This window comes from Eriocheir sinensis, chromosome 1 (assembly GCF_024679095.1).
Source record: "Eriocheir sinensis breed Jianghai 21 chromosome 1, ASM2467909v1, whole genome shotgun sequence".
NCBI classification, from domain to species: domain Eukaryota; kingdom Metazoa; phylum Arthropoda; class Malacostraca; order Decapoda; family Varunidae; genus Eriocheir; species Eriocheir sinensis.
In genome coordinates this window covers 12,060,669-12,083,541 of record NC_066509.1, presented here as the reverse complement: position 1 = coordinate 12,083,541, position 22,873 = coordinate 12,060,669, and the positions used below count along the sequence as shown (strand labels likewise).

At 41.9% G+C, this 22,873-nt stretch overlaps 1 protein-coding gene across 1 annotated transcript in view; it reads right to left on the bottom strand.

The window, feature by feature from the left end:
* Positions 1-21,678: 21,678 nt before the first annotated feature.
* LOC126997058 (ELMO domain-containing protein 2-like) overlaps positions 21,679-22,873 on the bottom strand; it is a 6,528-nt gene continuing 5,333 nt past the window's right edge. Inside the window, exon 8 of the mRNA XM_050858377.1 lies at positions 21,679-22,031. Within this exon, the coding sequence (XP_050714334.1) occupies positions 21,679-22,031 (353 nt within the window). The remainder of the gene's footprint in view (positions 22,032-22,873) is intronic.

The window sequence follows — 22,873 nt, the reverse complement described above, 5'->3', positions numbered from 1 at the left end:
GAAATCCCCTCGTAAGTGGGTCTTCTAACGTAAAGTGGTTGAGTCGCTCGAGTCGTTCTTCACGAGGAGGAGGAGGAGGAGGAGGAGGAGGAGGAGAAGGAGGAGGAGGCGAAGAAGAAGAAGAATGAAGAAAAAGCAGAAGAGGCGGAAGAAGAAGAGGAAGCAGAAGAAGAAGAAGAAAAAGAAGAAAAATAAGTAGAAAAAGAGTGGGGAACAGAAGGTGGAGGAGGAGGAGTAAATGATAAACTTAAACTCTGGCGTGGCAAGGCGTGTTGCTTAGCCAGGCAGAAGGCTCTTGTCCTCCCGCTGTGCTTGGCTACGGGGTCACCTGATAGCACCTGGGCGGACACTTGTGGGGGTTCGAACCTCACGCCAGCCCTTGCCTCGGCCTATGTTTACGAGGCACAGATGGTCGAGTGAAGCTGTTTAAACGCATTATTGACGGTATTATTATTATTATTATTATTATTATTATTATTATTATTATTATTATTATTATTATTATTATTATTATTATTATTATTATTATTATTATTATTATTATTATTATTATTATTATTATTATTATTATTATTATTATTATTATTATTATTATTATTATTATTATTATTATTATTATTGTTATTATTATTATTATTATTATTATTTTTATTATTATTATTATTATAATCAGTAGTAGTAGTAGTAGTAGTAGTAGTAGTAATTTCTTCTTCTTCTTCTTCTTATTATTATTATTATTATTATTATTATAATTATTATTATTATTATTATTATTATTATTATTATTATTATTATTATTATTATTATTATTATTATTATTATTATTATGTTATAGTTAATATTGTTTTGATTTTCAAGCTGTGATACCAGTAGTAGTAACATTAGTAGTTGTAGTTGTAGCTGCAGTAGTAGTAGTAGTAGTAGTAGTAGTAGTAATGGTGGTTGTTGTTTTGTTATTGTTGTTGTTGCAGTGGTAATAGTTGTTGTTTTTATAATTTTAGTAGTATCAAAAATAGTCGTAGTGGTAGTAGTAGTAGACTCAGTAGTAGTAGTTACATTCATTACTTACTTGTATTAACAGAATTACCGCCATCAACAATAGTAATAACGAAAGCAGCGTCACTAGTGTCTTTACTTCTGTGTCCATATCTGCGTCGCATGCAACACTGGCTAATAAATTTTCTTATCGCGGCGGCCAGATGCTGTAATTTTTTATAGCGATGGCCTGGAGCCTCCGCCCTACACGTGACGCCCGCCGCCCACCGCCCGCCACGCTCCCCCTGACACAAGCGCCGGGACGAACGCCGCAATATAAAGGGAACGTGAGGCGCCGCGGCGTAGAAAGACGAGACTGACTTGCGGAATTTAGAAGCGTCACCGCACCCGCGATTACCTTGATTTCTACCTACCTGGGCCACATAACCCTTAGCCTTACCTTTCCCCTCTCTTACGCTTCTCACTCTCTCCCTCCTTCAATGTCTCCAGCAAGCTATCTTTGTTTCTGTCTCTTCATGGATGTCTTTATGTCCATATCTATCGCTTTATATATATATTTTTTTCATTCTCTCTATATACATACCCATCTATGTTGTTTCTGTTTCTTTATTGCTGTCAACCTGAGACTAGTAATATCTGGCTGTCATCTAGATATATCTGTCTGGGTCTGCGCCTCTCTCTCTCTCTCTCTCTCTCTCTCTAGCATAGCATCATGTTCACAAAATCACAATGACCTGTCAAAACAAGGATGGGAACAATCTGTAATACATCCTCTTGTTATGTTTCGTCTTACTTCGTTCTTTTTTCGTCCATTTCCTCAAAGTCCCCATTAATGATTCGAAGAGTTCCAAGGACATCGCTATGGGAACGAGCATTGTTGTGACTTGCCATCATTTTCTCCAGCAGTCGTGTTTCCTGGTGATGCTGTTGAGAATGAGATTATGAAACAATTTTTTGCCCCTCTTCCTTCCTATGGTAAGAAAATTTTGTAATTCACAGAACGGAAATAAGCCCTAGGAGTATTAACAACACCAAGACCATCAAGTCTTAATAGATCGATTCAATTTCCTGCCGTAAAAGAAAAAAAATACCCGTTTAAGTCTGTCACTGCTCTCTCTCTCTTTGTGGAAGTATTCAGTCTGCCGTCATCTCCATCCGGGCTTTTACTAGCGATTAGGTGATGAATTAGCGAGGAATATGACTATGAAGGAGCAGTGTCTATCATCAATTATTAGTTCGAATATATTTCTTGTCAAAAACAATATGTAATTAATTATTGCCTAGTTGCGCAGCCACTTCATTCCTCTCTTCCACTTACAAGTTACATTGATGTTCATGTCGAAACACGTTCTCCTGAACTATAAGAATATTGTTGTGAAAGCGTCCAGTGCAATCAGCCATCTCCTGCCTGACCTTCACTAACGTTTAGGTGATGAATATACGAGGAATGTGTCATTAAAGAAGTTGTTTGCAGCGTGTGCATGGCGGTGACGGGTGTGCTGTGGAGATGAACATGATAGCGAGCAGTGTAACGCAACCCAGACATAATTATTCCGCGAGGGGAAGGAGCGAAGCCTTTTGTTTCGCAGGGTAGATGCTGATATCCCTTGACGCATGTGTATTATAAGGTAAACTTTCAAGGTAAAGGGGAAACTTTGTTTTTGTGTTTCTGTGCTTGTTTGTTAGTTCGTCTGACACTCTCTCTCTCTCTCTCTCTCTCTCTCTCTCTCTCTCTCTCTCTCTCTCTCATTATTCGTCGTATCAAACATCTGAAGCAATAATTGATGTTTCTTTGTCATCTTTTTTTTCTTTGCAGGAGCAGCTTGGTTTGACATTTTTATTCTTCTTCATTTCTGTTTAATCCCTAGTCTGCGTCCTAATACAGTAAAAAAATACTCCATACTACTCCACAGAATCATTCGTAACACTGTTTTCTTTCTCCCACACTCACCGCGTGGCTCCCCGTGCATCTGTTTAGTTTGGGTCCACTATACACTTTCAGTATTTATATTTCACCCATTTTCCATTTACTGTTGTGTTTATTTTCACCCATCCTGCAGTTTCTGTTGTGTTTAATTTCGGTGTAAAGGTTCATACTCTTCCACGTGCTCTCAATTTACCAGAAGAAAAATAGAAATCGTAATATTACTCTGGTGACAGATCTCTTTCTGCTCTTAACTCATCAAATTAAAGGATGACTATTACGCATGCTGCTCTGCACCCTCGGCACATTGCTGATAAACATGTGACGCCATACCTATATTTATAAGTCAAAGTAGAAATAATCCCTGTTATAATCATTATAACTCTGTTACTCGAAAGAAAAAATGGTTTCAGTAACTGTTGAACATTTATAGGTTCATTTGTCTATTATTTTACTAACTTTTCCGTATTATTATTATTATTATTAGTATTATTACTACTACTACTACTACTACTACTACTACTACTACTACTACTACTACTATAACTACTACTACTATTACTAGTAGTAGTAGTAGTAGTAGTAGTAGTAGTAGTAGTAGTAACAGTAGCAGTAGCAGTAGTAGCAGCGGCAGTAAGATGATAAATTGCTATTGTTGTTAATGTTGTATGAATAGAAAAATAGATGGTTATTATTTTTTTCAAAATAGTCTTTTTTCTGTGTCTTTATTTTGGAGTACTATCTACAATAACTGAAAACAGAGAACAGGTTAGTGAGACAATTGATCGACTCAAATTATCGAAGGAACAGTTCTTTGTGTGTATGTGTGTATATATGTGTGTGTGTGTGTGGCTATGTGGGATGATGGCAGTGTTGGGGATGGAGCGTGGCGGCATGTCGTTGTTACCATGGTGATCTCTGTGTCCAGGGCTCGTAATTGGAGTCTCGTATTAATGATGGAGACGCGCAACGCTTTGGCAGGGCGGTGAGGCGACGGGGATGGTGTTGGCGGCGGCGGCGGCGGTTGTTATTGTGTGGCCCAGACAATGGCTGAGATGGTGACGCACGGAGAGTGATGGGACAGAGCGGCGAGAGGCGGAGATGTATAGTGGAGATGGGCGTGCTTCAGGGAAGGGTATTGTCTAAGAGGATTAATCATCGCCAGTACTGTTTTCCGCTCTGCACTTTGACGTTTATGAGGATGATCAGTATACATTTTTTTGGGCGATGTCGTAGACGGTGGTTGTTTTGTTACTAAGTGTCACTATAGCGGCAATTGACAATCAATATAAAAACAATGAGGGGACTTTAATGTGACACTAAACGTTTGTCATAAATAATATACAGTAGCGTCCTCTTACAAAGTTCAAATCATGATTATGAACTCAAATTTCACAGAGAGAGAGAGAGAGAGAGAGAGAGAGAGAGAGAGAGAGAGAGAGAGAGAGAGAGAGAGAGAGAGAGAGAGAGAGAGAGAGAGAGAGAGAGAGAGAGAGAGAGAGAGAGAGAGAGAGAGAGAGAGAGATGAAAATTACAGGTGAGTGAGCACAGGAGGAAGGATATTGGCATATTGTTATTTAGTGTTGTGCAAGGCAATGTTGGGCGTAGGGAAGTTGTGGCGCCGCTAACCCAGGCATCATAAACCCGAGAGGCGGACTCGAGAAACTTCACGAGACAAGGAGAGGAGCAGGAGGATTATTAGGAGCAGAAAGAGATGCAGGAGGAGAAACAAGAGCAGGAGGAGGAGCAGGAGAGGCGGAGGATTATTGGGATCAGAAGGAGAGGCAGGCGGAAGAAAAGACTGAGGAGCAGAAGGAGTATTAGAAGCAGTAGGAGATAGAAGGAGGAAGAGTAAGAGGAGGAGGAGTAGAAGGAGCAGCGGGAGGAGAAAAAAGACGATCAGAGGAGCAGGAATGAGAGCAGGAAAGGAAACAAGTAAAGAAGAAGCGGGAGGAAGAGAAAGAACAGGAGGAACGAGACAGGACACACGCACGCAGGAATAAAAAGAAAAAGAAAGAAGGGAAAAAAAAATCATATGAAAGAGAAGAGAGAGCGACAGTGACAGCGACGAGAATGACGACGAAAACTTCATTAATTAACGGTGACGAGGGAGGGAAGAGAGCGCACACACACACACACACACACACACACACACACACACACACACACACACACACACACAGCCTTCACTTGACAGGGGGACACATCAGGGTTCTCCTCGTCACGCTGAGTAACCATTAAACCCGCTCTTTCCTGCGATCATGTGACCCAACCACCATTCAGCCGGGGTGTCGGGTGTCCCAGTAACCCAGTCCCCTCCCCCCTCTCCTACCTTCCCCTCCCCTCTCTTACCCAACTAGTTCTTCCCTCGCCCTCCTCTCTGTGTCTACTATGTTACCTTCCTCCCTTACCTCGCTAGTCCTTCTCCCTCTCCCATTTTCCTTTGCTCTCCTTCCCATTCGTACCCAGTGCCTTCCCTATTCTCTTATCTTATCCTATTTACCCAACAGGTCCTTTTCCCCCCTTCCCCTGTCTTCCACATTATATTCCTTTCCCTCCCCTCTTCTTCCCACTTTCTCTCATACCCAGCTGGTTCTCCTCAATTACCCGGGAACCTGGACCTTTTCCTGTCTTTCTCCTCGTCCTTCCTCCCTTTCCTGCTCTTAACCAACATCTTCCTCCTCCTCCTTCCTCCTGTACTACCAACGTTGTCCCTCCCTTCCTACTCCCTATTACTAGACCCTCCATATGTTACACAGCCTGTTTATATACATCTTCCTTCACTCTCATCCTTCTTTTTCTCAGCAACACAACTCTTTCCTTCTCCCATTTCTTCTCCTTCCACATAATCCCCCCTCTATCTTTCTCTCTCTTCCCTACTCAGTTTGTTCTTTCCTTTCCTTCTCCCTTTTATCCCTTCCCCCTGTTTCCCATCAGTCCTATCGCTGCCTTCCCTTGCTCCTACAATCACCCCATTCCTCCTTCCTTCTCTAGCACCCCGATCAGCCCATTCTCCCATTACACAGCTGCCCATTATTCTTCCACCTCCCTTCAAAGTTTTTCAGCCACCTCTGTCTTCTCTTTCCTTCTGACAGTCTCCCTTTCCCTCCCCTACTCATCTACATCTTTTTATTCGTCTCTTCTCTGCAGCCCTTTCTATTTCCACTTGCTACTCCTTTCCTTTTCCCCCTTCTTATCAGGGTCTATTTATGCTTCCTTTTAACCCCTCTCACTTTCATATTCTCCTTTACTGCTCTTCCTTTATTCCCTCCCTCCCCGCTTATACCTTCCTTCACCTCATGTTTTCCCACCTATCTCCTCTCTTCCGTACCCCCTTTCCCCTCTCACCCTCCCTGCTCTCCTTTCTCCCCTTATTCCCTGCGCTCCCTCACCCTCTCCCTCACCTGTGTTCTCTGGCTCCTGTCCCTCATCCTCCCTTTAACTGACTCCTCTCCTCGTGCTATATTCTCGTTGTCCCTGTGCCATTTCCTCGTCTCCCTCACTCATAATCCTTTGTCGTATCCCGTCCAGTTTAAATTTGTTTCTTGATCTAATTAGTTGGTGTTGAGCTCTTCTCTCTTTTCTCATTTCCTGTTTATTATCGGTTTTAATTAATTCACATTTTGTTCTCTCTAGTCTGTTGTGCTTCCTTTAGTTTTATGCATACATATTTAATTTTACTGTTCCTAATTGTGATTATGAGTTTTTCATTAGTAGAGCGAGGCAGCTTCAGTCACTATTTGAAAATTTATCCAACTACTGTGTGATTGTGTTTTTTTCTTCATTTTCTGTTATCTTTTCCGGCATTTTATTTTTTGTTTCCATTTTTTTTTCCAGCTTTTTTTTTTTTTTTTTTTTTTTTTTGCCTTTTTCTTATCTATGTCTCTTGGTATGTCCGCTTGTGTGTGTCATTCCTCGTGATCTTACAACGAGCTGGACTCGTTATCACCCGAAGAACGAATTAGCAAACTCGGTTTTCAGCAAAATACGCTAGCCACTACACTACGGAGCACGTGCGCGCGCGCGCGTGTGTGTGTGTGTGTGTGTGTGTGTGTGTGTGTGTGTGTGTGTGTGTGTGTGTGTAGTCTATTCATGGCCATCAGTGTTCCTCGCTCCTTTGACTCAAAAATAACTTCCGCCACCACCACAGCCACCACCATTACCACAACTACCACCACTACCACCAGCACCTTGTGGCCCCTTTTCCACCTTCATTCTCGGCTTTCACTTCTTCAGGGAAACTGCTTTGTCTGGGGAACCTGCTGCGTTCGGTTAGGCTGGGAGATGACAGCGGCTCAGAACCTGGGATGCGCGGGGTTCCTCGTGACTGGGGTGCGTGTGTGGCTGACGGCCTGAGGAAAAGCCCATCACCTGCCCTCTCGCCTAGTTTCCGGCACGTGGGGGCTTCAGCGTGGGGAGACGGATGGCTGCGTAGGAAGGAGCGGATGCGTGGGCGAGTTTGATGGATAATGGCGGTGAAGGAGAAGTATTAAGTTTGTGGAAGGTGTATAAAGGGTAAATATCTTGCTAGTGGATGCCTAAAGCATCGATAATGGAGGTGATTATGAAGTATCAAGTTTGTGAATGGCATGTAACGGGTAAGTGAATGGTAGTGAATGCCTTGAGAAAAGTTAAAGGTGATTAAGTATCTCGTTAGTGAATGATAGATAATTTTTAGCTAGTAGATGTGGCTGGCTTGACTGACATGGTTTTAAGGGGTTAGTGGGATGTTGTTCATTGGTGATGGAGAAGAATGGGTAGGTTGTCTGGGCCTTTACGTGGGTTGATAGGCGTGGTATGGGGCGGGAAGGTTGAAGAATTGATGGGTAGGCGGGGGAAGGTACTGGACTGATGGATTGGATGGTTGGATGGCAGATGGATGCATAAGAAGGTGCTGTAGGCAGGTGGCTAATAGGTAGGCATGTTTCTGAATGTATTAGTAGGTGAACGGGGAGGTAGTTAGTGAATGTAGCCTGTAAATGGTTGAAAGGTATATATAGGCATTTAAAAGTTTGTTAGAGGAGTGTGTGTGTGTGTGTGTGTGTGTGTGTGTGTGTGTGTGTGTGTGTGGTGCCCTTTTCATCTTCCTTCTGCCCCTTCATTCCACTTCCCATTCCTTTCCTTCTCCTTCCTCTCACCCTCTCACTTTTCTCACCTACCGCCTCACTCCACTTCCTTCCTGCCCACCCTCTACCTCCCTTCATCCCTCTTCCTTCCTCCCTTACCTTTCCTTCACTCCTTCTACCCTCTCTACTTCCTTCCTGCTCTCCCCCTTCCTCCCTTCATCCCTCATCCTACTCCTCACCCTCTTCCTTCCCCCCTTACCTTTCTTCCACTCCCTCCCTCCCTCCCTCGTGCCCCCGTGGTCATTAATTAGGCTTCGTTGTTAAATGGGTAAATTAATCGGCTCTCTGATCAAGCGCCGACGTCAATAGGCCTAAGCGGGTCGAGATGGTCCTCCTGGCGGGCAGAAGGGCATCGCTCCGGCTGGAATGTTAATTGTGATGCGTTGAGTTGTATTTATTTGTGTTTAGTATGGGTCCTCTCTTTAGCGTGTGTGCTCTCTCTCTCTCTCTCTCTCTCTCTCTCTCTCTCTCTCTCTCTCTGTTTATTATTTCTATTTTTGTGAAGTCCTCGGTACATTTTTTTTCCTTATTTAAAATTATAACAACAAAATTTATACTGAGCTTAATTCGGCTCTTTTTTGTTCTTTCTTTTCGCCCTTCTTCCTTTTTTTCGTTGTTGCTCGGTTATTTGTTTGTTTGCTGCATTGTCTCTAAATGTATATTGAAGTAATTTGTAGAGCTTCATTTTTTATTTTTTTTTATTTTCCTTCTTTATTTTCATAGGGCGGAACGGGTGTTTTCAGTCGATTCATTATATCTACTTTAATATAACATAATTTTGGTCCACTGTTTTATTTCTTTCCATTCTGAATCGTGATGTACGCATACTGCATTTTCATATTAAATTTTTTGCTCCTTGTTTTGTCATTTTTGTGTTATTTTTATTCTACTTCCTGTATTACGTCTGAAAAACTCTTTTTAATTTTGCTTTAATATATAGTTATTAAGCTTCAGTATATTCTTTTGTTACTTGCTTCATGGTATGTCGTTCAGTCGTTCTAACACGCAGGAATTATCGTACTATGTAGTATTTTCATTTACGCAAAGTATTTTTCACATATACCGTCTGTTTTTTCCCATTTCATCGTCACGTTGTTAATCTTCCCGAAATATATGTTTTCTGGTGCGTGAAGCGGCGGCGGCGCGGCAGATGAGTCGTTCTTAATGCTTGTACACGCCTGAGCCCTGCGCGGCCTGGCATGCTTCTCCTGCCACAAAGCCTCTTAGCGTTGGCCACTCCTAATGGCTTAACATGAGGCAACGTGGGATGGTTGGCGGTGTGCGAAAACATGCAGGAGGCGGCGTCAGGCAGCAGCGACGACCCTTCAGCCCACACCACCACCACCGCCGCCTCGTTTAACATTCCGGCGCCTTGTTCACTGATTTGCAATTATTAATGTTATTGCTGTTTTCATATTCTTATTAACATCATCATTATTAGTATGATTTTTATTACTAAAACTCCTCTTCCTCCTGCTACTACCATTACTTGTTTTTGTTGTTGTTGTTATCGTGGTGTTCTTTTGTTGGTGTTCTAAGGTGTGGGCTTTTGTACCGTCGCTCGTTGCTGTTGTTCTTACCGGTACTCTTGTACAATTATCGCAGGTGACTGACAAGAAAAATAAGAAAAGTGGATGTAATACGATGTTTATTTACCGCACGTGAGGGGGACGAACAGGTGGAGGGAGGAAGAGGAGGGAAGAGGATGACTGAAAAGGTACAAACAGAAAATAAGTCAGGTACGAAGAAGAAACAACAGATGGAATATACCGAGAAGACAAGCCAAAGAAAAATAAGAGAAGATTGAAGAGGAGGAGAAGACTGAAGAAAAGATGGGATATTGCAGCGTTAGGGTCAGAGGAAGCAAGGAAAGAAGAGGAGGAAGAGGAGGAAGGAGGAGGAGGAGGAAAATTATTATTAAGGTTATAAGGGACAGAGGGCAAAGAGTAAAAGTGAAGAATAGAAACACAATTGCGAAGGGGAGGAGGTGAATGACGAAGACAAGGGTGTTGAATAGGGGAAGAGGAAGAAAAAGTAGAGATAAAAGTTGGAGTGTGTAAGGAGGGAGAGAAGATGAGGGGAAGATATGGCTAAGTAAATAAAAGGGGAGAGGACCTTTGAGGCGGGTACGGAGAGAGCACTGAAGGATAAAAAAAAAGAGGACGAAAAGGAGGAGAAAGGGAGCTTAGAGTGGAGGATGAGGAGAATGAGGAAAGTATAAAGAGGACAGGCGAGAAGGAGGAGGAGGAGGAGGAGGAGGAGAAAAGTTGTGGTTGTCACAGAAAAAAAAGAATGAGAAGAAAGAAGGTCGAAGTGATGTGGGCGTAAATAGAAAAAAAATAATAAGTGATCAGAAGTGCCGAGCGTGTTGAAAGAGGAAAACAAATATGAAAAGAATGTAAGTTTGAAGATTGGCGTTGGTTTGAGGGGGCGTTGAAATGAAACAGGACAATAAAGGGTAGGCGAAAGACATGGAGCAGGAAGAGAAAGAGGAGGAGGAGAAATGAGGTTTTAGGTATCAAAAGAGGAAAACAGTGAGGAGAACGAGGAAACGGATGATGAAAAAGCAAACAAGAAGTAGGAGGGGAAGATGGGAAGTTCCAAGGAGGTAATACAAAGGAGAACGAGGAGGAGTAAGAACGAAGAGGTAAACGATGTAAAAGAAAATAAAGAAGACGAAGGGGAAGAGGAGAAGATGTGAAGTTGCAAGGAGGTAATGCAAAGAAGAATAAGGAGGAGTAAGATAAAAACAAGAAAGAATGTAATCCTGAGGTGAGCAAGGAGAAGGCAAACACGGAGAACGAGGAGAGAAATACGAGGAGAAAGAGAGGAAGAGGAGAAAGGAAGGCAGAGAAGCGGTAATACAAAGGAGAATGTGGAGGAAGAAGAGAAGGTGAGGTTGAGGTGAGCAAGGAGGAGGCAAACACGGAGAACGAGGAGAAATATGAGGAGAAGGAGAACGAGGAGAAAGGACGGCTGAGGAGGGCGAGGAGGGAGGCGGTGCTGGCGGTGCTGCTCCCAGGTTATAACAAGGTGGAGCGAGGGATACAAATTGCTGTGTTTACCTCCCCTGGTGCACCGCTGTGATGGATGGAAGCGAGGCGGCCACTGTGGGGAAGGGGGGAGGGATTCACTACCACATCCCTCCCCCCTCTCCTCCCCTCGATATTCCTTCCCTTCCTCTTTGTCCATTTCTTCTTAACTTTCATACCTTCCTTCCTTCCTTCCGTCTTTTCTTCATTCTTTCTATCTTTCCTTGCGTATATAGCATCCTTCCCTCTCTCCATCGTTTCTTCGTTCATTCATTCCTCTTCTTCCTTCCATTCATTGCTTCCTGACTTACCCTTCCTCTTTCTTTTCCTTTATCTCCTCTTTCGTTCACTCTTTCCTTTCACCATCTTGTTTCTTCTTTGTGATTCGCCTTCTTTCCATTCTTCCTTCGTCCCCTTCTTTCTCTTTTCCTTCTCTATATCCCTTCTTTCCTAACATTCCCTCTCTCCTCCCCTTCTTCTCTCCCTTGATCACCTTTCTCCCTTCCCTCGACTCTCCATCCTTATTTCCCTCCCTCCCACCATCCTTTCCTTCACTTCCTCCCTCCTTGCATGGTTTCCCTCCATCTACCTCCGTCTACCCTCCATCCATTTATTCCTTCCCTCCTTCCCCTCTGCCCTCCCTTCCCTATTTCCTCCCTCCTCCCTCCTCCCTCCCCCTGCATGCCTCGCCCTGGGAAACTGCCTTAACAACGCGGAAGGAAACACTAAATTGTCTCCTCTTTACCATGGATCGCTCTCGGCCATCCTTCCTCATTCTTTCTTACTTTCCTCCCTCCCTTTTGTTTCTCGTTCCCTCTCTCCCTTTCTTTTCTGCCTTCGTTTTGTCTTGTTATCCGTTTCCTCTTCTTTCCTTTATTTTCTTACTTGCCTTTGCTCTTTCCTCGTGTTTTCTTGTTCCCTTTTTCTTTTTCTGTCTTCCTTTTGTCTTGTGAGCTTTCTCTTCTTTTTCTCGTTTATTCTTACTTGCCTTTCCTCTAACCCTTGTGCTCTTTCATATTGTTTCTCTTTTACTATCTCTCTCTATCTCTCTCTCTCTCTATCTCTCACTCTATCTCTCTCTCTTCTCTCCTTTCCCTGTTCCTTTCATTTATCCTTGTCTTTCTTTTTCTCTTTCCCTCCATTACATTTTCGTCCCTTTTTTATGCTTATTTGTTATTCTTATCCCCCTGGTTCCTTTTTAGTGGTCTTTTTATGTTCTTTTTTCTTTCCTTCTCTCCTCTTTCCTGTTTCCTGTTAAATGCTCGTTCCCTCTCTGGGTTTTTTTATGTGTTGTTTTTAGTTTGTCTTGCCATCCTTCTCTTGTCTTTTTCCATTTTCCATTTACCTTTTATTCTCTGTTTCATTCTCTGTCTCCTTCCTTCCTTTTCCCGTCCTTTGTTTAATCACCTGTTCCTTCCTCTTTGCTCTTGTTTTTTTCTCTCACCCTTTTTCGTGTGTTTTTTTCTTCTCGTCTTGTGAGCGACATAATAAAGTTGCCCAAAGCGAAATATGCAAATATCCGTAAGTGCATTTAGGAAGGCGAAATAGAGGGAGAAAAGGATTATGTGTTTCGCTGCTAAAGTGCGTTAATGTAGATGAGTATGTTGTGTGATATTTACTCCGCCTCTTCCTTCTCTATATCGTCCTCCTCCTCCTCTTTTTTTCGTATTTCTTTTTCCTCCTCCTCCTCTTTCCCCACTTCTTCATTTTCTTGTTTTTCCTCTTTTTTCTCTTCCTTTTCTTCGTTTTCTTCTTCTTTTTCTTCTGCTTTTTTCTTCTTTTTCTTCTTTTTCTTCTTCTTCTTCTTCTTTTCATCTTTTTCTTTTTCTTCTTCTTTTTCTTCTTCCTCTTCTTTTTCTTCTTCTTATTTTCTTTCCTCTTCTCTTAATACTTCTTCTTCTCTTTCTCCCTCTCCTTCTCTTTCACCTCCGCCTCCTCTTCTTTCTTCCGGCCAGCCAAGGTGTCAGGAGCTCCCCTCTTCGTGCCGGCCTGACCCCGCTGTCTAAGATTACACGTGACTAGAAAAAAGTGTGGAATTTGAGAAGATTTAATAAACGGAGCACAGAGATTGCCTGGAACACTGCTTCCGCTCCCATGGGTGACCGTGGAGCTGCTTGAGGGGGGGGGGAGAGAGAGAGAGAGAGAGAGAGAGAGAGAGAGAGAGAGAGAGAGAGAGAGAGAGAGAGAGAGAGAGAGAGAGAGAGAGAGAGAGAGAGAGAGAGAGAGAGAGAGAGAGAGAGAGAGAGAGAGAGAGAGAGAGAGAGAGAGAGTTACGTTTGCTAGCTTCAGGGTACGTACAGAATTCCCTAATATATGCATATAGATATAAAGAGACTTCATTCATTGTCCTTATACTTCTCGTAAATATCAAATCATTTTGAGGAGAAGCCTTGCCTTCGTACCCAATAACACCTTCAGTAGAGTAAATTACTTCAGTGACAACAGGCGAGTCACTGTCCGCTAATTTGTAGCGTTTGCTGTCAAAACACATAATTCCTGCTGAGCCTGAAGGATGTAGCGTCTGGTGTGCTCGGTGTCGACGCGTCGCTGACAGTGAGGGAGTTTCCCTCACAGAGCTATGCCACATACGAGAACCTAACGAGAGGCGTAGTTTTTTTTTAACATTTTTCACCACGTTTGGGACAAAAGTGTCCCTAAAGATATCATATTATTGGTGTTCTGCGTGTTTTCATGTGTGTGTCTGCTCTACATGAGATAGCTAGGAGCTTGGGGTGTGTATAATTCTTAAATGATGATAATGATAATAATAATGGCTAGGATGGTGAAGCTACTACTTTTACTACTACTACTACTACTACTACTACTACTACTACTACTACTATTACTACTCCCCCACCCCCAACCCACCCCCAAACACGATGCTACACACATCCCTCCTAACATTATTATACGTACTTAGCGTGGGACACCTTGCTTTCATGTTGTCAGGTGATCAAAGGGTGAAGCTGAAAACATCATGTTGTCGACGGCGCATTCCGTCATTAAAACTCATGTTATTGCGATGCTTGCTTCTGGTTTCTATCATAAACATAACAAGGGATCAACGTATGTTCGGCAGTTGCTGTGCACGTTTACGATTCGTACCTTAAGTAACGATGCACAACTCCTCTGAAAAATAAATCTTCGGCGGAAATAGAAGGAAATAAATTAACTTAAGAGATAAAAAATTCTGACAATAATTATTTTTGACTAGTGTGGAAATTACGAGATTAATATTATTTCTCAAGAGATAATTCTACTCGAGAAAAAAAAAATCATAAATGTAAGGATAAAGAGATGAAACTACTCAGAAAAAGATGTTAGGTATGAAACATTGTCAAAATATAATTGATACATTTTAATTGGTTTGAGAATAGTACATGTTTGGGCCGCTGCTCACATTTTTTTTTTTGCGATTTTTTTTTTCTGGCATGAGTACCGAGTGGAAATATGCGAATGAAGTGGCGAAGCTTCCATATTTGTTTGTGAATCTGGCAAATGTTGTTATAAATAATAATGGTGAGCAGACTCCTTTTCGGGATTGTCTGGTTATAAAGGAAAAATCTCTATAATGAAGTGACTTTTTTTGCCGAGTTGAGGATCAGACTCTTTTGCTGAAGGTCGTAATTGGCTGCACTTGCAATTAATAACGTGTTTCTATAATGAGTAACGAAAAATGCTGAAAAAAAAACACTGTCATATCTTATATTCATGCAATATCTTTTTATTTTAACACTTCCGTACTCTCGTTACTGTTTATGACCCCATTATGTGAAACACAGAAAAAAAGTGTTCTTTGTGGTAAGTTAAAATCTGAACATAATAAAACACGTGTAATGAAATCAATTAATAGATAACCTTAATTCCACTAAAACTGACATTCGGTTCTGCTCAGGCGAGTAAACCACCTGATTGATTTATCAAAGAAGCAGAAAACGGTATTTTACTTGTTATTCACTTGTTCATCTGCGCATACATTTGTTTGTGGATTCTGACGTGTATTAGCTTTCTGTGGTATGATCTAAATCCGAACAACGAGGGACAGATAAAAAAAATTTAGGCATGTGTGTGTGTGTGTGTGTGTGTTTGAATGCAATAAAAAAAACTGTACATAGATATTTAAAGCTATCAGTTTCACATCACTATCTTGAATATTTTTTTTACGGATGTTTCACTGCCAGATAGAAAGGAAACTAAGCGCGAAGCGAGTAAAAAGGCACACAACCCACACACACACACACACACACACACACACACACACACACACACACACACACACAGTTTTACCATTTCAGTTTTTATTTTATTTTATATTAATACTTGTAATTTATAAATAGGCAAGTACACAAGTAGAGTATAACAGACAGGCAAAACTACTGACATGTAAACCTTCAGACACAGACACAGACATGTATATATAGGCAACACAACCAAACAAGGGAAGGTAGAGCAACCAAAATAGAGACAAGGACACATATTTGAAAAGAAAATGTAAGAAGTCATTTAAAGTAGCTGTGAAAAGTCAAATTCCAATTACTCGAAATGGAAAAAAAACGTCAGTGATCTAGATTTTTTGGAAAAGTAAGAGTGAGGAAAAACGGAAGAAGAAATGAACGAAGGTAAAAGTGAGAGATGGAAGGAAGGACGGAAGAAAGACTAAAGAAATTAAGAAAAAAAGAATGGACGAAGGATTTGTTCAATGAATAAGAAAGGAGGGAACGAGCGGGGAAGGAAAACGAAGAGGAGAAAGGGACACATAGGTAACGTACTTGATTCATGATTTACTGAGTGAGGATGGAGGAAGGAAATGGAAAGGAAAGAAGGGGAAGAGAACGGAAAATAAAAGAGAGAAAAGGGAAGGAAAGGAGTGTAGGGAAAGGGAAGGAAGAAAAGAAGAAGGGAGGAAGGAAGAGAGGATATATGGAAGAAAGAAAAAAATTGAATGAATGAATGAATGAAAGAAGGAAGGGAGGACGAAGGAAAGAAAAGAAGTAAAGGAGAAAAAAATAATCATTCCAAAGGGTTTTAATCACGATTTTTCATCTAATTGCATCCTGTAAATAGATCACGGAGTTCAGTGTTCTGTACAGCTTACATTGCATGCATACACGAAGCGAAATCCCACCAAAATTAATGATTGTCATAATGTAGTTGGTTATGAATGTCATCGTATGCTTTTTGTTCACCTTAGTTGTTCACATAGTTTGCGATTCCTTTATAATATGGCCCTAATGATGTTTGAATCCTTCGTAATTTTGATAACGTATATAAATCATTGACTTATCTAACCCTCCTTTTCATCTCCATTCCGCTCTGTTTTCTGATATAATGTATTAACTATTTTATCTTCTATGAACTTCAAACATCACTTGGAAGCATTTCAATAACTTTGTTTGAAAAATATTTATAAGTGGCAGGAATAACACATTATTTAGCAACAGAAATAGACGGAACATTGTTAACAGAGATTTCAAGGAATGTGTAAATTTTAAACGTTATAATCTCCTTTGTGTCAAACATTGTTGTATTCGCGGACGTGAGCTGTTCACTGAGTTGCACCGAGGTGGAATGAATTTGCTATTAATGAGGGAGAACCTTGCCTCACCTTTAAGAAAGAGTAAATATAAGCTCTTGATGCATTCCAAGCCATAAATAATTCATACGAGCCTGAGCACAAAGTAATTCCAAGAGATCTATGCGTAAAATAGTTCGAGATTTTTTTGTGTATTTGCGCTCTTATGAAATGCGAAATATTTAAATAAAACTGATCGAATATTTGTACACTAAAACAAATATTATGATCTACCAGTTAAAAATAATGTCCGAGTTAAAGATTTATTACATTTTAAATTATTCATGCTTCTTTTTTTAATATTTATTTGCTGAAAATTCTAAAACCACACACAAGCATTTTACTCTACGATTTCTTCGAGGTTAGTGTTTGAACCATCGATAAATATTGGAACGTTTGAGTTATTTATTATCTGTCGGCCTTAGGGTACGCCAGGATGCTGAGAGGTGTTTGTAGCACGAGAAGGATATATAGATAGATAGAAAGATTGATAGATAGATAGATAGATAGATAGATAGAAAGATAGATAGATAGAGAGAGAGAGAGAGAGAGAGAGAGAGAGAGAGAGAGAGAGAGAGAGAGAGAGAGAGAGAGAGAGAGAGAGAGAGAGAGAGAGAGAGAGAGAGAGAGAGAGAGAGAGAGAGAGAGAGAGAGAGAGAGAGAGAGAGAGAATAACAACCTTGTTTTCCCATCTTACTTTCTGTACCATTTCTTGTATCTTGTTTTCTTCCTCTATTGTTATCCCCGCACTCCTCGTAACCTCCTTTCCGCGTCTCTTGCTCTTTCACCGTGCTGTCCTACTACCCTCCTCCCTTTGTCCTCCCGCCGAGAATGTGTGTATTTCCCCAGTTTTTACGGCACCGTGCCTCAGTAAGGTGTTTGTAGCCTTTTTAGCCTCTGGGGAAAGACAGCGGCGAGCCTCACGTCAGCGCTGGGAGGTCAATTGCCACCTTTGTATGCACGATACATCGCTTCCTCGAGTTAGGGAGAAAGAAGCCCCCGAGCCACGTGTCCACTCGAGCACGCTGAGAGCAGACGCAGCAGTGGCGTCTTCGTTTTCATGGCGACGCTTCCCTTTTGTCTCGGTAAGCGCTATAGTTGGAGTTTAATATTTGAGTATTTTATATAATATACAAAATGGCATGTAAACCTGATTGTTGAATGTTAACGTTCTTGTTACATTTGAGTATTGTGAATTAGAGTGCTGTATTTACGATACCCCATGATGACGTATCGTAAATACAGCACTTTAAATTTCACAATACATAAAATATATGTAACAAGAAGTTTATTTGACGTTTAATACCATCAATTGGGTTTAAATTCCATTTTTGAATAATATAATATATTAATGAATTATATTAAAAATAAATCAAGTTACTTTGCAGGATCATGAGGTATCGCTGGCATGAATTTGTGTCGAACCAGCGACTACGCGATGAAACTGAATCGAGGCCTATTACCTGCTTAGTCCGTGAACGCCTATTACGGTTACATGGGTACGTGGCACGCCTCCCGGACGTCGATTCTGCTCACAGGGTTGTTTCTGTGTCAGACAACCCTGAGTGGAGGAGACCAAGGCAACGCTCACGTATCTCATGACTGGGGCAAGTCAGCCGGGAAGGACTTGGGATGGATGGGGCAGCTGCATGGGATCTTGCTCGGGTGGACCGCCGGGAGAATGGACGGTGAGTGAGTGAAGCGACACGCCTACAGGCGTATGTTCCCCATTGGTTCGTTAGTTAGCATTTACGAAATTCGCCAATACGTACAAAATATATAGTGGCACCAAACGAACAACTCAAAAACCTTTAATATTCACCAGTTGCCGAGCTAAAAATAACCCCCAAGGAACCTTTGCAGTGACCCTCCTTTCTCCTGACGGCGGAGAAAGAGAAAGGAAAGTGTTCACAAATAAAAATTCCAAGAAATCTTTATTTTCCGTCGAGATGAAAACGTCCCTTCCCTGTCCGGCAGTGAGGGCGTGGCGGTACACAACCTCGGTAACCCTGGCTGGGCCAGAGAGTCACGCTGAATAAACCAAGACTGAGATATGTGCTCCAGGCGATACCGGATGCTGCCTTGAGGCGCTGATGGCCAGGAGATACGGATGGTACGGAGGCGGTGCGGATGGTACGTAGAGATGGACAGTGGATCAAAGAGGAGCGTGGATTGAAGAGCGGGAGACAAGAGTACCGAGACTAGGATATAAGAAAGCAATAAAGTTGAAGGAGCATCTGTTAAAAAAATTACCATACATCTATATGAAAAAAGTACTCCGGTAATATAAAACTGAAAAAAAAATTCGAGGATCACTTCCAGAACGAGTGAAAGAAAATAAAAGTAATATACACATGTATCTTTAAAAATACATACTTAAGGCAATAGAAAGAAAAGAAGACACCAAAGAGATATGACACGTGTTTGTCTTGGCGGGGAGGAGACGGACAGTCCGAGATAAGGACAAACAAAGGGACGGACAGAGAAGGAAAACACACATTTGAATTTAAGGATAACGCGCCAAGATATGACTAGAAAAACAGCTCTGTGGGCCCTCAAGGCGGCATCAATAGCTATGCGTGGAGAGTGTTTGATGTACCTCAGCGAAGCCTTCTCTCGGAGCCTTGACAACGACCACGCTTACGCGGGATGGCTGACTGGTGTTTTATTATTATTATTATTATTATTATTATTATTATTATTATTATTATTATTATTATTATTGTTATTATTGTTACCATTATTATTATTATTATTATTATTATTATTATTATTATTATTATTATTATTATTATTATTATTATTATTATTATTATTATTATTATTATTGTCCCGTTTTGGATGTGTTGTTATTTTTTTTACATTCTTATCCACAAGCTTTTATGGACTGACGCCTCGTATAGTGGAGACGCAATTTTTACTCCTCTAAGCTCTGTATTCCACTCCACACTTCTCTTCTTAAAAGTCTCCCCTTTAAGAGCGAGGAAAATCATCGTTTTTCATTAAATCTCCGAAATCAATCACATTACGGAAAGCTTCCACGCAATCTTGAAGACTTTTTCGCTAACCCTTTAAAAGTCTTCCCGAGAAAAGTTATTATTCCACGATAAATAAATTTAGAGCGATTGTTCTTTATGGAGTGTTCCTGCAAAGGGGTCAAGGCCACACACACACACACACACACACACACACACACAAACACACACAGAAGTTGGATATAACCCCCCCTACACGCACACACACCCAACACACACACCACATCACTCGCACTTCGAGAGTAGACGTCGGTCAACAGTTCAACGATCTTTGCAGGAATGCCACAGAGTCGCAGGAAATCTCAGAGTGATTCACGATGCACTGAATCAAACGCTTTCCTTAGATCGGCATAGGCTACAGCATCACCTGTCGAAAATAACGTCAGCGCTCCACCCGTACGCGAAGAGCTTGCATATGATCAGTTATCGACTTATGTCGCGTGAACTCGGACTGCTCAGATCTCTGAAGTTTCAGCGGTTATTTGTGGATCCGCATGAAGAGTAGGTGGTCAAGCACCTTGCCTCTGGTAGCAAGGTTTGTAAAGAATCTTCGCATTGGTATAATAGAAGGGATGCAAAGGGAATTATCATTGAAACAGAGCGAGATAACTTGTGACTGTATATAGATAGATGGAGAGACAGATAGGTAGATAGATAGATAGATAGATAGATAGGAAGGTAGGTAGGTAGATATATTGGTAGGGAAGTAGGTAGATAGATAAATAGAAAGATAGACAGATAGATAGATAGATAGATAGATAGATACATGCATACATACATACATACATACAGAGAGAGAGAGAGAGAGAGAGAGAGAGAGAGAGAGAGAGAGAGAGAGAGAGAGAGAGAGAGAGAGAGAGAGAGAGAGAGAGAGAGAGAGAGAGAGAGAGAGAGAGAGAGAGAGAGAGAGAGAGAGAGAGAGAGAGAGAGAGAGATGTGGTGGATATGGTGGAAAGGATGGAAGGAAACAGCATTGAAATGGAGAGGGAAAACTGTTATGTGACGTTGGCAGTTGTAGAGTGGAGGTGGACGGGATGGAGGTACTGGTGGAGCAGAGTGGAGTGAGTGTGATCAGTTTGCAAAATAGTGGATCATTAAAAGCCTTTTGCCGTCACGTGAAACATAATCAGCTAATGTATTGCGCGATTGAGTTTCTGTGTGTCGCTCCGTTTAGCATTTGTCATTTCATCAGGCGGAGGCGTGTTCCAATTGACATGAATGACCTTGCCGGAGATAACTATTGACTAGACAGTTGATGAAGGGGGTGAAGGAAGAATTGAAAGCCTTATAGAGAAAATATTTTAAGTATCGAAAGAGGTGAAGGCCAAGAAGTGAAGGTGAAACTGCAGCAGGGGAGGATTGGATACGCCGGGAATGCCGTTGGGTGTACATTGTCAGGAATTGCCGGCTGGTATGTCCGATTAAATGGTTTGTGTATTCCCACCATGACCTCCTCCACATCGGCTCCAGGGCGGGATGGAGTTCACGCGATGTTTAAATAATTCGAGGTTTTGCAGAGTGAATATTCAGATAACGCACTGAAAATGGCTCACTGGAATTGCATTAATGAAATCCAGTTCCTGTAACCAAGATCTAGCGCATGCCAGGATGGGTTTCAATCCTTTGGTGAATAACAATCGTAAAAATAAAGGAATGGAAAGTCAATCTATGCGAACCACTCTATATACTTGACCGCCTTTCTGCATATACAAAATTCACATCAGTGTACCCGTGAAAGTAGGAACCCAAAACCGCACAGACTCCTGGTGAATGAAAGTGGCAAAATGAGCAGAATAAAAACTTAATCTATGCGTACCACTCCAGCGTCTGGCCACCATTCCTCATATACAAAATTCACACCGAAGTATACATGAGGAAGTAGACCCCAAGATCGTACCGCTTCCTGGCCGCAGCACGTGCAGTGAATGTGTGTACTGTCGTTGACGAGTGAAGGAAGGGAGGCTGCGGTGTAGTGGAGGTTGTAGTGCAGGTGCTATGAACGTGTGTATCGGTGACTCTCCAGTGAAGGACGGGAGGCAGCGGTGTGGTGGAGGTTGTAGTGCAGGTGCAGAACGTGTATCGGTGACTCTCCAGTGAAGGACGGGAGGCAGCGGTGTGGTGGAGGTTGTAGTGCAGGTGCTATGAACGTGTGTATTGGTGACTCTCCAGTGAAGGACGGGAGGCAGCGGTGTAGTGGAGGTTGTAGTGCAGGTGCTATGAACGTGTGTATTGGTGACTCTCCAGTGAAGGACGGTATGCAGCGGTGGTAGAGGGTGAAGTGTTTGGCGAGGCGTCGGGCGGCCAACCATTCATCCCTCCTGGTCACAGCCCCTGCACGCCCGTATCCTGAGCCCGGTGAAAGGGAGCGAAGGTATACGTGAAATACATATATAAGTTTCACGGCTGTTTTATACATATCCTTTATCAAATCATCCTCGCCGAGTCATGTGATTGGTGGAATTATGTTGCTTAATGTTTCTATTAGTTGTGGTAATTTCCAGACGAGGTTGGTTGTCTGCTTTTTTCCTGAGCAATTTAGCAATTTCTTCCAGAAATGTACCTGAGTGCAAAATTAAGGATATTTTGTATATTTCATGAGAGGATCAATTCGTGTTATTCCATATTCCCAGAGTCCCTGTCTCTGCTAATGCGTGAGTCCAGGTTCGGGTTGGAATGGGAAGTCAAGCGTCATATGTGGATTTAAAACTCATAATTTGAAGTATGATTACAAAGTCGAGAGGTTAAGTAATATTAAAAGAGACCCTCTCCTTAGGGGCCCAAGTGAATGAGAGCATAAACTAACATCACGCCAGCACCTTTTTTACTTGGGCGGTGTTGGGAGTGTTTTCAGACCAACCAGCCTGCCTTCCTCTTCCCTCCCTGTTATTTCTTCTCTTCCTTTTCCTCTCCCTCAGTCCTTTTCCGTCCTCCCCTAGGTCCATACTCTCCTTCCTCTCCAGCTTCTTCCTCTTCCCCTTCTTCTTAGTCCTTCCTCCCTATCCTTTTTCTTTTCTCTCCCATAATTTACTTCTTTCCTCGACTGTCAACTTCCCTTCCCCTTTCCTTCTCCTCTCTCCATTCCCCTTCCTTTCACATGCAAAAGTGACTCGTTCCAGACACACACCGAAACGACAAAAACAAGGGGAATAATTGACAAACAAGGACAAAAACACTTATTTGAATGATGG